Raw genomic sequence first — 15,279 nt, 5'->3', positions numbered from 1 at the left:
TGCAAACTAAGTTAATTGGTCTTGCGCAAATGTGGGCCCTTTTCGTAGCATTAAAAGCATGAAATACATTTTCTACTTTGTATTTTAACGACGTTGTTGTATGTATAGTATAAACATGCGCTATATATTTTCCATGTCCAATCAATCAACACGAACAGCATAAGTCGCGAGCCTTAGCGTCACATCCGCTGCCGAAATTTGATGTTGTATGACGCTGCCATCGGCGCGGAGACTGATTTCCGAAAGCAAATTAAATTAACAAATGATCTGGTTCGGGCGCTTTCACTTGCACTGGGGGCATCGCCAAGTCATGTAGTAAGCAAATGTGGAATGAAACCAACTTGCATAAGTTATGGTTTACGGCCTCTTTAACCTCCGTGTCTTCTCTATCTATCTATCTATCTATCTATCTATCTATCTATCTATCTATCTATCTATCTATCTATCTATCTATCTATCTATCTATCTATCTATCTATCTATCTATCTATCTATCTATCTATCTATCTATCTATCTATCTATCTATCTATTGTGACGAGCCAATTGTGCGCACGGCACGCTATTCCAGACGTTTCATAAAACTGCAATATGTGTTTCTTTTCTCGTTACTTAGACATCACTAATTCGCATTGCGGGTATCAGTTTTAAACCAAGAATGGTAAAACTCGCAGTTATTTTCGCACCACTCTTTACTTTCCTGCGAATCGAGCTTTCCCTTCATATGTTCCTTTTGAAGGTGAGGCCGAACTTAAGGCGCAAGCGCGTTCGGCGGAATCGTAGCGCTTCTTACTGCTCCTAGCTCCGTCAGTGAGATAAGGCAGAGAAATAAAAACGGAAGGAGAGGATAAGGGGGCGGGGAGGGGGGAAGCTACAAGGCGGTGCATGTCCGGTTTACTACCCTACACTGTGAGGAACGAGGTTAAAGCGTGAAAAGAAATAATGGGTGCCGCTCCATCATGAGTCCACTAGAGTCTGCCGACTTCAAGAACTTCAAGAACACGTGCCGCTTTATGAGCTTGCCACGCATGGGACGCCGGCACAATAATTTTCGTCAACAAAGGTGGAGTCCAGGTGACCTAGCGGGTTGCGGAGTAGAAAGCGATTGTGGTCGTGAATGTTCCATTGGGAAATTAGCACTCCGAGACTCCACATGCATCGCAAGACTCACGAATCGCAAGGAAGCTTCGCTTTATGCTGCACCGACAGTTTCACACGCAATAAAGTTTGCGACGCGTCACTGTTCACTGTTCCATTTCCTGCACACTTATAAGTACTTATATTACACGTAATCATAAGTACATGTAATTTCCCCCGTGCTGTCCTTGGTATCTTTGCTTGTTGGCTTCTTATGATATGACTCATAAAGATGGGGCCCTCGGTTTCTTTTCTTCTCGTTCATCACAAAGAGTCGCCACTCGCCCGGATGAATGAGTTATGCAACGTGAACTTTTTGTCTGCGATTTTATGCAAGCTGTGGACAACACTCAATTGCTGTCTCTCTCGGTCCTCGCCAGAGTGCTTCCGGTTCATGCCAGGCGCTTCCCTAAACCACTCTCTGGGCGGAGCGCGCACTCTCGCCAAAGATAACGATAACGCCGACTCCCACATCATCGAGCACAGTTATCGCTGTTAGTCTGGTCGACGGGTAAGGGCAGGCTATAGGAGCTGTACAACACACACAAAAAAACGGCAAAAATCTGGTTGCCTTGGTAACTCCCAGCGTGCGCGAGCTGCTGAGCAGAAGGTTGTCGCTTACGCAATTCTGCACGCCTCGGCCCACCTTGCAGCCGGCTTGTCCGCAAAGGACGGAACAGGCCCGAAACGTGCGGATGTGCGATGAGAAATCAGACGTCCATTCTGCTTTATTCTCTGATGCGATTACTGCCGAATCAATGGTATCGTTACTACTGATGGAAGCGAAAACGTTCGTGCAAGTGGTGGGCTTTCTCGCTCGCTGCTTCAAGTGGCCGCTTGTAGGATGTCTCACCTGGATAACGTCGCCAATCCGTACGGGATTATCGGCTGTGAGGCGTCGTTGCTTTACTGAGGGAACAGTTCACTGATGGCATATTCGACAGGTTGTTTGTTTTCAAGCACTCCTGAGAAGCTTCAAAAATTGTCAACCAGAGCACCTAAACTTCGTGGCTACAATGAGCATGCTCTTGTAGTCGTGAACAAAGCCAGAATAACGATACTAAAGTCCTTTGTTTCTAAAATACGGTTTTATTATTGTTTTCGACCGATCATAGGACGCGCCGACAGCTCTGTGAAAGGACCAGTTGAATGTGACATTAAAAAGCATCTACAACACTTCATTTCCTTTCCTATCTTGTTTTTGGCTCTGTGATATATACCGGGGATTAAGCAAACTGACCAGAAATTAATTCTAGCTGCCCGTGTTGTTGTATTTTCCAGTTAATGAAAGCTATCGTTCCTTCGGTGGTGCTGACCATTTGGCATCGCCAATGTGGACAACGTTGCATTTTTTCTTCTACGCGTAGGTGATATCTCAAATCGTATTTAGTCTTGAATTGGCTTAAAATAAACGTAGCTATTGCGTGCGACTATTACCCAGCATTATAAGTTCGGTTCGATTGTCTCGGTTTCATTTTCATACCATCACGTGGGCTGAACGATATTCAGTTTTGAGGCACACTGGCGCTGCCGATCCGTTTCTGCGTCGCTTCTTTTTAATAATGTCTTCCGTTCTACTTTCGAAGCATCATTCGCTTCGCCTCAAACGCTAGTATTTGATCCGGTTAAAAATATATTACATTTAAAGCACAGCTAATCAATACTGTTATTGTTCCGTTACCGAAAAACACCTTACTTGTGTTCTTTTGCTTTTTGTTTTATTATGTGACAAACACTGCAGGTGCCGCTTCTATAGCACACAAACTTACTCATCTACCGCGGTGGCTTAGCAACTATAGCGTTCCCAGAACGGGGTCGTAGGTTCGATTGCCGTAAAGCATCACTGCGAGCTGGCCCAGTTGGAACTGATTCACCGTGAAACTTTGCGCAAACAGACGGGGAAGAAGAAAGAGACACAAAGGTCGAGCGCTTTCTAACAACTGGTTTTCATTTTTTTCGGGAACATCAGACCTAAATACCATACCGTACTGCGCAATGCATCTCAGGGTTCCATTTATGGCACACACAGCTGTCACACGACTTCTCCGGAAATTTATAGATACGTGGAAAGTAGCAACATTTCTTTCTCCAACACCGCAATAGATGGGTGACTCGTACAATCTTCTTTTTGCTATGAAATGTAAAAAAATAAAGCTTCCACGATCTCCATCGATGTTTTGTTACAATTCTTGAATGACATGGTGGTCTGGTCGAAGCAGCGTTTACAAACTTACACACTCTCTCTCTCTCTCTCTCTCTCTCTCTCTCTCTCTCTCTCTCTCTCTCTCTCTCTCTCTCTCTCTCTCTCTCTCTCTCTCTCACTCACTCACTCACTCACTCACTCACTCACCCACTCGTTACAATGTACTGCCAAATGTGTGCTAGGACGTCCTTTTAAACGATACAAGTGTTCGCTTAATCTTAAACACTCACGCTGGCTTTTGTGATAAGACGTTCGTACGAACTACAATTGTGCGCATTGCTTCGAAAGTAGCCCTCGTCCTTAGCACCATTTATCTGACCAGCGTGGGCAGAGAACAGGCCAGAGAACTAGACGTTGTACCTTCAACGGTGTGTAGCTATGCAGACGACTATTTAATTTTGGGTTCTAACGTCGATAGAGACGCTCTCAGGAAGAGCGTGCTAGGTGCATTTATCTCATTTTGCAAAAGGCTGAAGTTCACTTAGGAAGTACTGTTGGCAAGAAGCTACAGTTCCTTGATGTCAAGTTAGATTTTCAGCCAGATTACATTTGCTGCTCCTTCTCACCTGGGTCCGGAAAGCCTTTTCTGGTCTACATCTCTGACCATTTCAGGCTTGTAAGAATGGGTATAGCGGTTGCCTTTTTAAAATTCTGTTTTCACTCTTTGAACCAGGCAATTGGTAAACAGGTTGCCCGTTTAAGGGATGCTGGCTATCCACTCTCGGTATTGCAGGCTTCGCGTGGTGCTCTAATGCAGAAGCTAAAAGAACAAAAGGAACGAACTGACGAGAAAAGCAGGCAGAACGAATAATATTCAGAAGTTTCTAGCCTCTCGAACAAATCTTAAAGAAATGTAGCAGAAAACTGCGGAGTAAAGGCGTTTTTTTTTCTTCGGCAAAAAAATAAGTGTTTGTTTCAAGGTGAAACAAAAATTTGAAGGCAAGGATGAAGTTAAGAATGATTGTACTGTGCGGCACAAGTATCAATTTGTTGAATGTATGAAGAATGTGGTTCGTAGGATCCCTCTGAAGTGCGGACACGTGTACGTCTGACAAACCGTCAGGTGAACGAACACAAGATTAAGCGAGCGCTTGCCTCGTTTAAAAGTGCGTCCTAGCACACATTTGGCCTTGCATTGTAATGAGTAATTATGGGGTTTTACGTGCCAAAACCACTTTCTGATTATGAGGCAAGCCGTAGTGGAGGACTCCGGAAATTTCGGCCACCCGGGGATCTTTAACGTGCACCTAAATCTAAGTACACGGGCGTTTTCGCATTTCGCCCCCATCGAAATGCAGCCGCCGTGGCCGGGATTCGATCCCGCGACCTTGTGCTCAGCAGCCCAACACCATAGCCACTGAGCAACCACGGCGGGTTGCATTGTAATGAGTGTCCGTGTACGTAAAACCTCCACTGACGAGACTATACCATTCTATTCAAGCATTGTAACCGAAGGAAATCGCGGAAGTTTTTTTTTTTTTTTTACATTTCACAGCAAAAAGAAGATTCTGCGAGTCACCGATTCATTGCTGTGTTAGATAAAGAAATGTTGCTATTTTCCATGTATCTATAAGTTTCCGGACAAGTCACGTGATGGTTGTGTGCGCCCTGGATGGAATCCTGAGATGTGTTGCGCAGATCTGTAAGGTATTTAAGTCTGATTCTTTACCGAAAAATAAAAGCCATTTGTTAGAAAGCGCTCATCCTTGTTTTTCTTTCTTCGTTCGCGTCTGTCTGCGCAATGTTTCGCGATGATTCGATTCCCTGTAGCGATGGACCGCGTTCCTATGAGAGCGAAATTCACAAAAAGCCCGTGTACCGACCTGTGCTTTGGAAGTGCACGTTAAATAAATTCGTTTTAATCTATTGTACGCAAATATTTCGCTGGGACACCACATGGAAGCGTGCACACTAATTAACATATTAAATGATGCGGTACTTCTCTAAATGTTCCTAAAGCGATGCCACTACCCATGTTGTCAACGCAGCGTCGCAAGAATAAGTCAGGAAGACCGAACTATAGTGAACTAGAGCTTTCTAGCTCACTGTAGTGGAACTGTACCTGGCTATTGTTATTATTATTATTATTATTATTATTATTATTATTATTATTATTATTATTATTATTATTATTATTATTATTATTATTACGCAATGCGGCTTCACCCTTTGCAACGGGCAGGCATGTCAATCCACGCCCTAGCCATGAAAAAAAAAGAAAAAGGAAAGAAAACCCACAAAAACAAAACATAAATAAACAGCAGTAAACAAACTACCCCCAAGTAACAGGGGAGAACTTAGGGAGAACTGGGAGAACGAACTCGTCCTGCCATCTGCCGTGAAAATTCGGGAGGACGACGCAACTGCACGGACGCATGTCGCGTTTCATCCCAGCAGATGGCGACTCCGCTTCGGTTGCCTGCGTAAGCGTTTCCAAGCGGCTTCCCTATTCCTCTGCCCTGCAGTGTTTCGCTTTTGCGCCTTCCCTGTATCCCGTTAGTCATGGGGACGTTGTGCGCGTTCTGAAGGGATATATATATATATATATATATATATATATATATATATATATATATACGAGAGAAGCAGGGTAACCGAGGGGCTAGATTTTTGTTAATCATGATCATATAAAGCCGACGGACATTGAAGCCAAGGAAAGCATATTGGACGTTAGATGTGGTTGAAATGGAAACGTAGAAAATCATAAATAATATGGAAAGGGAAGTCGAGGAATATATAACATGCCACCGGTGGGCGCCGACAGCAAGTTCTTTATTTTCTCCATTTCCATTTCAACTACAGCTATCTTCGCCTTTGCTTTCTATATATATATATATATATATATATATATATATATATATATATATATATATATATATATATATATATATATATAGAAAGCAAAGGCGAAGATAGCTGTAGTTAAAATGGAAATTTATTTTCTCCATTTCCATTTCAACTACAGCTATCTTCGCCTTTGCTTTCTATATATATATATATATATATATATATATATATATATATATATATATATATATATATATATATATATATATATATAGAAAGCAAAGGCGAAGATAGCTGTAGTTGAAATGGAAATGGAGAAAATAAAGAACTTGCTGGCGCCCACCGGTGCATTTGTCTGTATTCTGCGTAACTTCATAAATAATCAAGGATAATTACCCGTCTTCGCAAGTACTAAGCAAAACAGCGGCGGTGGGGGGGCAGGGGGTAATATGGCAGAAAATGTGAAAATATCTATCCGAACGTGGACACCTTGCTCTCACAAGTGTAATGCGCCAAACACCCATTGCGTTTTCCAAGGCGCGCTACGTTCTAACGCGACCTTTCGAATCCACGTTCGCCGTGTTTCGCAAGTGTTGCTTAACATAGGAGCGCAAGTGCTTCCGCGTTTGTACCTCGTATCATCAGGGCGTATTGCTTTCGGCAGGCAGCTTTCCCTAACGCCATGCGGCGACATTAGCTCGATCGCGCACGTTTCACGCAGCTATGAAGATAAGGCACACAATATACACCGCTACACTGTATGCACACCATAACGGCACACCTCCGACGGCCCGCGCACGAGTCGCGCGCTCCCGTCAAAAATGTCGAAACCTCGCTGCGTTGGCGCTGCTGCCCTCCATCGGCGATCTCGAGAACTTCCCGCACTTTTTCGAGCCGTGAGCAGATGGCGCGACAGCTGCCGACGAGAAAGAGAGAGAGGTTCATCGACTGTCCGCGCGGCAAATTCGAACGACTCGTACGGCAGAACAGGGCGGACTGTGAATCTGGTTACGTGGGCTCGTTGCCAGATGTATTGCTGGTAATAAATAAGCTTAATTGAGGTTGTCTTTTCGCTGGAAACATATTTAATTGGCTTTGCTTACAGCGGCGTTTCAGCCATGTGCTTGCAGTTCAATGCGCGCGCGCTGTGAATGTACACCCGAAAAAAAAAAAAGAATACCTACAGCCGCGGCATCAAGAAAAAATTTGTTTCTTCCGACGTTACTGCCCAATGTGGAATGATTTCAATATATTACACTCGTCGAACATGCTTACGTAAACTCTATCTATCTATCTATCTATCTATCTATCTATCTATCTATCTATCTATCTATCTATCTATCTATCTATCTATCTATCTATCTATCTATAGACGTCCCTTCGCGACAGTACGTTCATGGTAAACCTGTTTCACGGCTCCTTAAGTAAAGAAACTAGATAGATAGATAGATAGATAGATAGATAGATAGATAGATAGATAGATAGATAGATAGATAGATAGATAGATAGATAGATAGATAGATAGATAGATAGATAGATAGATAGACAGACAGACAGACAGACAGACAGTACAGTCGAAATGCTCATCCTCGTAGCGCACAATTGACCTCTACATCGAGGTAATAAAACTCCCAGCTTTTAGGGTTTGGCCGATAGACGCACACTGCTGTGCGCACTTGCTTCCTGTAACACTGCCCCTACATAGCGTTGCGCTCTTACCTAAAAGTATCCGACCAACAAACACGTCATTGCATAATGGCGGTCCCCCTCGCTCTTTTACCACACAGCTCTCTTCGTAAACTTCGTTGTTTCCTCTACTCTACTTCGCCCTTAACTATTCGCCGGTATTTAGCGATCCCACTCGCGTTCCCTCTCCATTGTCTCGTTCCCTGCTTTTCCGATCCGCAAACTTTTCGTTCAGTGCGCGCGCACGACCCCTGTAGGTGCAAGAGACAACGCAGCTCGGAGCTGCTGCTGCTGCTGCAGTCACCCTCGTCCATAACAATGAGTTGGCCAACTTCCCGCGCCTCTGCTATAGTGCTTTTCTGCTGCTTCCCGTCTCAGCAGCGCCATTCCCGAAGCTTCCCTCTTTCTTCCACCTTTCTGTGTTCCCGCGCTTGTATCCCCCCCTCCAGCCCTTATCCCTTGAGCTGCGTCGTTGCTTCGCTTCGTAAATTGACGTCGCTCAGCCTTTCGTTGTTCCTCCTGCGTTCAGCCTTCTCCCTCCGCGATCATCTCAAACGCCGTCTCTCCTTCCATTCACCTTCGCCACTCCATTCGCTCCTGTGTTCTTCCTCAACCGTCTTTTGTATATAGTACTTCCCGTTGTTTCTCTTCTCTAGATCGGCTCTCCTTCTATCTCCTGTCATTCCCTTTACCCCGTAGCCCAGCACAGGATAGCCTGCCGTTCTCTACACAGGCTGTGTTTCCTTCTCTGCTCCCTCTCTCCATCTCTTTGTTCTTGGCTCATCTTCGCTTCCTTCGGCTTCCACTGTGCATACCTCGCCCTCCCTGGAAGTTGTACATAGTTCCACACGCAAAACATGGGTGAGGTGGAAACCAGAGGATAAGAGGGCGAGAAGGGTGACGTCTAGGAGTGCAGTTCCCTCTCGCTATCTCTCACCTCCTGACCCGCACTTCCCCATCGTTCCGGCGCTATGGGGAGAGGGGCGCTTGCCTGTTGCGCCGCTCCGCGGTCTCCTGCGCGTCGTCGACGTCGTCCCATCCAGTACAGTGCTGCGACGCCTCAGCCTACAGTCCTGCCGCCCTTCGCGGTCCCCATTTCCTTCGCTCGCCCCTCCTCACTCTCCCGTTTTCCCGACACAGCTCGTTCTTCCCGTCAACTCCGCGGCGCGCGGCCTTGCCTCGGCGCCTGCTTCCCCACCGCCTTCTTCCCTATACCTGAGATTACGCGCCTCGCCGGGCTGTTTGCTTTTCTCGCTTCCGACTCGCTCGTCTCCTAGGCTGACTTACCGTAGCGTCGGCGTTCCCTTGTTATCCTGCTTTCCACGCTTCTCTTTCTTTTATCCGCTTCTCTCTCTCTCTTTTCCTCCGCGTCAATCTTCACTGCCTTCCTTTCCTTGTATCGTCGCTGGAGGCACTTTCACCCACGCATCTGCATGTGATTAGAGAGAGAGAGAAAGTAATGAGACGAAAGGCAGGGAGGCAAACCAGACCAGCGTCCGGTTTTCTACCCTACACTTGGGGTAAGGAAGCACGTGATCAGCTTTATCGCACGACCTATTTCTCTCTATTTCGATGTCTGTGCTTTCTTGCCTACATAGTTATCCGTGCACGCGTGAACGCGTGCGTGTTTTCGTTTTTTGCATGCGACCTCCGTGCTATGCGTTGCGTCGTTACTTTATTGCCCTGCCGCCACTCTCGCCATAACTTGGCGGCCCCGTTTGGCGAAAATAGACGAGCGCCAAAGAAAAAGAAATTAAGCACAAGGCGGGAATCGAATCTGTATAGGGAGGTCTCAAGTTGGCGCTCATTAACGGCTCGACTCACTCCTTCCTCTCCTACCCCCTTTTATGCCCGGGATCACAATCTCTTTTTGTCGTGCATACCTAAGTGAGAGAGCGTGCTTGACGTTAATATCGGTACTAGCTCACGCGCGCGATAAAGGCGCGCGTACGCCGAGTGACAGAAAAAGAAAAGATTAACCGCTGTGCAGGTGTTTCCTTGTTTACCTTTTTTACCCCTTTTCAATCTTTCTTTCGCTGCCGGCTGCTACAAGTGATTTGATTCTTATTCACTGTGAATTTTGTAACGCCAGCTTTTTTTAGAGTGGGATGATCACAGGAAAAGTTATTTACCAGCATCAGGCACCCTATCTCTCACGTCAGCACAATGGCAGCCTCATTGTGTGTGTGTGTGTGTGTGTGTGTGTGTGTGTGTGTGTGTGTGTGTGTGTGTGTGTGTGTGTGTGTGTGTGTGTGTGTGTGTGTGTGTGTGTGTGTGTGTGTGCGTGCGTGCGTGCGTGCGTGCGTGCGTGCGTGCGTGCGTGCGTGCGTGCGTGCGTGCGCGTGCGCGTTCACCTACGCTCCGGTGTAGGTGTACACCGATAGGGCGTTGGTGTCATTCGCATTATACGGTTGCTCTTTGTCGTCTGCAACCGCACAATGGTCTAAATGAATCAGAGTGGATTTTCTGAAAGTGGGACGACGAAGAATGTGATTAAACGACTTTCGTTCAGTTCCGATAATTTTCTTTTGCATAGCCAGTTCCGTAATAATTCTAAATAAAGGTAAGTGAGTGTGCAATACAGTCGAATTTCGATATAACTAAGTTATACTTGCACCGAAAAACTTCGCTACGTCGCGAATTTCGTTGTTTCGACGTCGTACAGTTTCATCGCTGAAAACAATCTCACAAATTCTTAGAGTATGCCTGGATAGTAACCTGTTAGCAAGCACCTAAACATGAATGACAACACGGTCGAGCCGTAACAGCGCAGTTGTGAGCGCCAGCGCGTCCGGCGCTGATCGCGCCGTGACCCTTGCATCGACGAGGTTCACGGCGCCCACAATTTAAAAACAAAATGGTAAAAAGGAACGAATCACCGTCCTGAGCAAAAAAGAAAGAAAGGAAGAGTCGCACTTTCGCCAGAAAGGCAAAGCATCGATGGCGATAGCAAAGATAAAACTGCAAGAAGCAAGGTCCGTACCTCTATCGATGTCATTCGTGCCCAGGAAAATATTACCAGATCTCACTTGAGTACCACGAACTCGCTGTCGCAACGCGAGCGAACGCTTCGCACCGTGTCTCGGAAACTTCGAGATTACGCGACCACCAACGCTATAGACGCGCGGGAAACCACTGTGCATCGAGGCACCGTACGTCTCGGCTCGGGCTTTGCACTCGCCACGGTGCGATTACTTCCAAGATAAGGCGCGTGGCCCGCGCACTGAGGCGCGCGCTAGGCGAAGAAGCCAGATTGTGCTGCGGTCCTGTCCTTCCCCCTCCCCCCCCCCCAATCCCGTCTTCCCTAGCACGTGCTTGATCACGTTACCACGCGTTCACTCCCTCCCCATCTCCCTTAATTGCGCAGAAGGAATCGTCAGTTTTTTGCGTTTCCCCGAGCGCTGCGAGCTGCAGCGTCCCTCGCGGCCTCCGCAAGTTGTCTACCAACGCGACAAACGGCTCAGCGGTGTTTCCCGCCGACGGCGTCCCGGCGCGCGCGCTTTGATGACGTTTTTGCCGCGCAAACTTTTCATGCAGAAGGACACGAAGTAACTTTTGCCTCGGCCGACATTTCTATAGTTTTTTTTTGCTATATTTACTGGCCATACAGGCTCCCAAGTACATGCTTGAAATGACCGAAAACATCGTTAAATCGAAACCCTGTTAGAACATGACTTCGCTAAATAGCGAATAAAATACGCGGTTTTTAATGCAACTAAGATCGGGAAATGAAAATAGTTCGTTACATCGCGAATTTCGCTAAATCGAGGTTTGACTGAACATAACTAGTCTTATTGGGGGGGGGGGCGCAGTTTCCTAGCCCTCCCCGAAAACTTTGTTCCCCACTGCTTGAAGAGGGGGAAACACGTGGGCTTACGAGCTAATAGAAAACGCAGTCCAATTCAGCGAACAGCGACAGTACTTGACGCTTTCGTGCCGGAGGCGCGGAAGCATATCTCTGTGCGCCCAAGAGCACGAGGAGGTTGGGTGTGCGAGTCAAGATGGTCTCCCCATCGTCACTCCCTCTCCCTTCCCGACTTGAACCAGCGTTCTCTCGCGTGCGTGTGCTCCGCGGTGCTGCTTCTTTCCCCGCGAAAGAATAGCGCGAAAATAAAGGAACCCGGTGAATCAGAGGCGGCGCGTAAAGCTCGTAGGGAAAGCGTGAGGGGGGAAGTGAAAGCGGACGGGGCAAAGGGAGTGCCAGGAAAGGATGGAAAAGCTGTGGAGCTCAGCTCCGCTTGGGCGTCGCGTGCGCCGAGACCTGTGTGGGCGCGCAGCCAGGTTCCGCGAAACAGCGCTTTGCTGGGCCGAGCAAACACGCACGCACGCACGCACACACGCTACAAGGAGTACTCTACAACCAGCGCCGGGAACGACAGAGCCGGTGGATGCGGCCAAAGTTTGGAAGTCGATGAAGAGCCCCGGAGAAGAAGGGGGGAGCAGAGGAGGGAGAGCTGCAGCGCAGCCCGGCAGAAGTCGGCGCTCAGACTGTAGGCGCGGGCTTTCCCCGGGTCCTCATTTCACCTCCCTTCTTAGTTGCGCTTCTGCGGGGTTGAAGGGGCGCAAGCTCGCGTGATTCGGGAGGAAGTGGTTTTCGCGTCGGGAAGTTCTGGACGTCGTAGGGAGAGCACCGTGGTGTGGAGAGGAAAGTAGTTGGCGTTGAATCGAGTCGAGGGGCAAAAAAAAAAGAAAGGAGCGGGACGCCTGGGAAGTTTGCGAAGGGTCGGGGGAAAGGGGGGGAGGGGCTTGACAACGGCGGTGCGCGGCAGGCAAGCTGCCTAGCTAAGTAAAGAGTATAGGCTGCTTGCTCGCCCACTTTCCCTGCGGTGGGGGAAGCGGGGCAAGCGTCTCGGCGTTTCGATGGCTCTGCGTGCCTCTTGGTTGAGGCGTTGTCGGGGAAGAGGAGGCGAACGCTGCACCCCCTGGTGGCATCGATTAAAAGGAAAGCCCTCTCTTGCCCGCGCAACTTTTCTTTTCTCTTGGAGGTTGTCGCGCGCTGCCGTCGGCACACTGGCGGTTGTGCGCAAGTGTTGTGTTCGAAGAACAATCGGTGGGGAGAAGCTTGGCTGGCGCGAGGCCCTTTGGGGAAGTTTTGGGGAACAAACAAAAAGGGGGAAAGTTGCCGCTTAGCGTCGCGCACGGTGGAGCCTATTATTGCGCGGTGTTGCTGAGAGGAGAGACAGCTAGAGAGAAATTTATTACAGTGAAAAAAGAAATAGCTGTGAGATGTCAGCAGTGCCCCGCGCGCAAATTAATTAAAGAGTTGGCTGAGAGTAGGAGCAATCAAGAAGCTTGCTGCGGGACCTTCAATAGACTCGCGCGGATTGTCTGTGTCCTACCGGAAGTCGAGTAACGACGTGAACAACGCGAGCTGCTCTGTCATCTTGATGTAATTGAAGCAGCGCCTAAGGAACGGTGAAAGCTCTCATTGCTTTAGACTTTCAGGCGAAAGTTTGGCATTCTCCAAAGCACCCGTGCCATAGTAATGTTGCGCGCACCAAGGAAAAACGGTTGCAACGTTTACTGTTGTCGTGATCCTAACGGATCAGCAGTTAGATCCTAAGGACACAATAGAAGACGTACTAGGTTCATGATCCTGCCCCTTCTATACACATTTGAGATGTGTCCCAGATGACTTCTTAGGGGAGCAGCTTTCGAGTTCTTTTTATTTGATTGATTGGCGCTTGTGACATTTTTGTGAACTCTGCCAACCCTGAGTGTTTTGATTCAGGTTTAATTTATTAATACGCCATTCGTGCTTAGTTTACTGTTCTTTTTTTTTTAGATGTGTCTATAGAGACCGTGTCTGTTGTTTCTCTTGTTTTCAAATTTTCGTTCTTTGGTTTATTTGCGTGTCTAGGGACGGAAAACGTTGTCGTGGACGGTAGGGGATTAGTCGATATGATGAGATTGAGAAACTTGCAGGCATATATGACGGAGGCAGTCGACACAAGAGAGTAGCAATTGGAAATTTCCGAGATGGACCTTCGTCTTGCAATCTACATAAGCTGATCTGATGATGATGATGATGATGATGATGATGATGATGATGATGATGACGATGACGACGACGACGACGACGACTAAACATTCGCACGATGTTGCAAGCAAGGCGGCTGTTGCTGCTCACGTCTCCGATAGCCTGTGAATTAGAACAGAGAGGTTCCATCAAAATGTTATCTCTCTGACCACGTGTGCTAGCCAGGAAAGGCATTGACGGCAAACATAATAGTCCGTACTGCATGCTTGTGGAAGGTGAATAATTAACGATCCAACACGTCGGTCGCATCTTTAGTCTAAATGGAGCACTTATTTCTCGTACGAGTAAGAGCACGTGTCTGAAGAACAGTATATGGAACTGTGCGAGTGCATACGGAATCCGAATTTTCTGATGTCGCGGTAAACGAAACGTAGCTTTCCAGCAATCCGCGCATATATTTATTTTCTTTTAATGCTAGGCAACCGCCATGGCAGTACTCTGCGAAAATAATTTCGTAGCGGAGCAGGATGCCCTTCTAAACGGCAGTATTTGTAGGGGTAGACCTCGTGATGAGGACCGACATACACTTTAATAAACACTCTTGACAACACAACCTATGCACGACAAGAAAATAAAAAAAATCAGGCGAGAAAACACCACTGTGCAGCCCCGCGAAAGGGTTTTCCCCCACTGTAGCCAGCCGCACATTGCAGCATAGCGGCGGAGCCTAGTCAGGTGCCAGATGGCGCCAATTTTCCAAGATGGCGGCGCCCGAGTTGGGATAGTCGAACCTAAAGAGAAATACTTTGCCATTGTTCTACGTTTAAAACAAAAATAAGTTTAAAATGCCTATGCGGACAAACTAAAACTTCATTATCAAATTTACACGCATACATTTTCTTTTTAGTTTTTCATATCCTTTAATTACGTTTGATCCCCTCCCCCTCAGACGCTATGCAGATTATCGCGTCAGCGCTCCGTAGGCACGCCCCTTGAAGGTGTACACATTTCATTGAGTGCTTGTATCTCTTTCTCTTGCTCGTTTCGCAGAAGGGTGGCGATGGCGAGACGACGGTGTACAAGCGAGTCGCGGTGGTGGAGAACTTCTTCGAGATCATCTACGGCGTCCACGTCGAGATGGACGGCCGAGGGGGCAAGCACGCCGGACAGAAGAGGACCTACAAGGCGGTAAGTCGCCCACGCCAACGCTTCGTCCACGTTTCATTCTCCTCTCGCGCGTTGTGTTCAAAGCACTGAGTGTATAGGCTGCCCCGGTGGTGGCTGTGTTAGCTACTTGAGGCATACGAGAGGTTTGGAAATGCATAGGGTGGTTAGTACGTTCGGCTAGCGTAGTTACGACTTCTAAACAAACTATAATGCATCTAATAATAATAATAATAATAATAATAAAGTTTATTTGACCATCACGTCGTACATGATGATGCTGGGGGACCGAAGTAAAAGCTGTGTTTCAACAGCTTGCAGATCT

General features: G+C 47.4%; 1 protein-coding gene across 5 annotated transcripts in view; it reads left to right on the top strand.

Annotated features, from left to right (window-relative positions):
• LOC142557432 (nucleolar protein 4) overlaps positions 1-15,279 on the top strand; it is a 141,020-nt gene that overhangs the window by 71,785 nt on the left and 53,956 nt on the right. For all 5 annotated transcript variants that reach the window (XM_075669278.1, XM_075669276.1, XM_075669277.1 and 2 more), the window contains exon 3: positions 14,841-14,978. In XM_075669278.1, the coding sequence (XP_075525393.1) occupies positions 14,841-14,978 (138 nt within the window). The remainder of the gene's footprint in view (positions 1-14,840; positions 14,979-15,279) is intronic.

The sequence above is a fragment of the Dermacentor variabilis genome, chromosome 9 (genome assembly GCF_050947875.1).
Source record: "Dermacentor variabilis isolate Ectoservices chromosome 9, ASM5094787v1, whole genome shotgun sequence".
NCBI classification, from domain to species: domain Eukaryota; kingdom Metazoa; phylum Arthropoda; class Arachnida; order Ixodida; family Ixodidae; genus Dermacentor; species Dermacentor variabilis.
The sequence above is the reverse complement of the archived record's forward strand: the minus strand, read 5'-3'. Positions and strand labels throughout refer to the sequence as shown.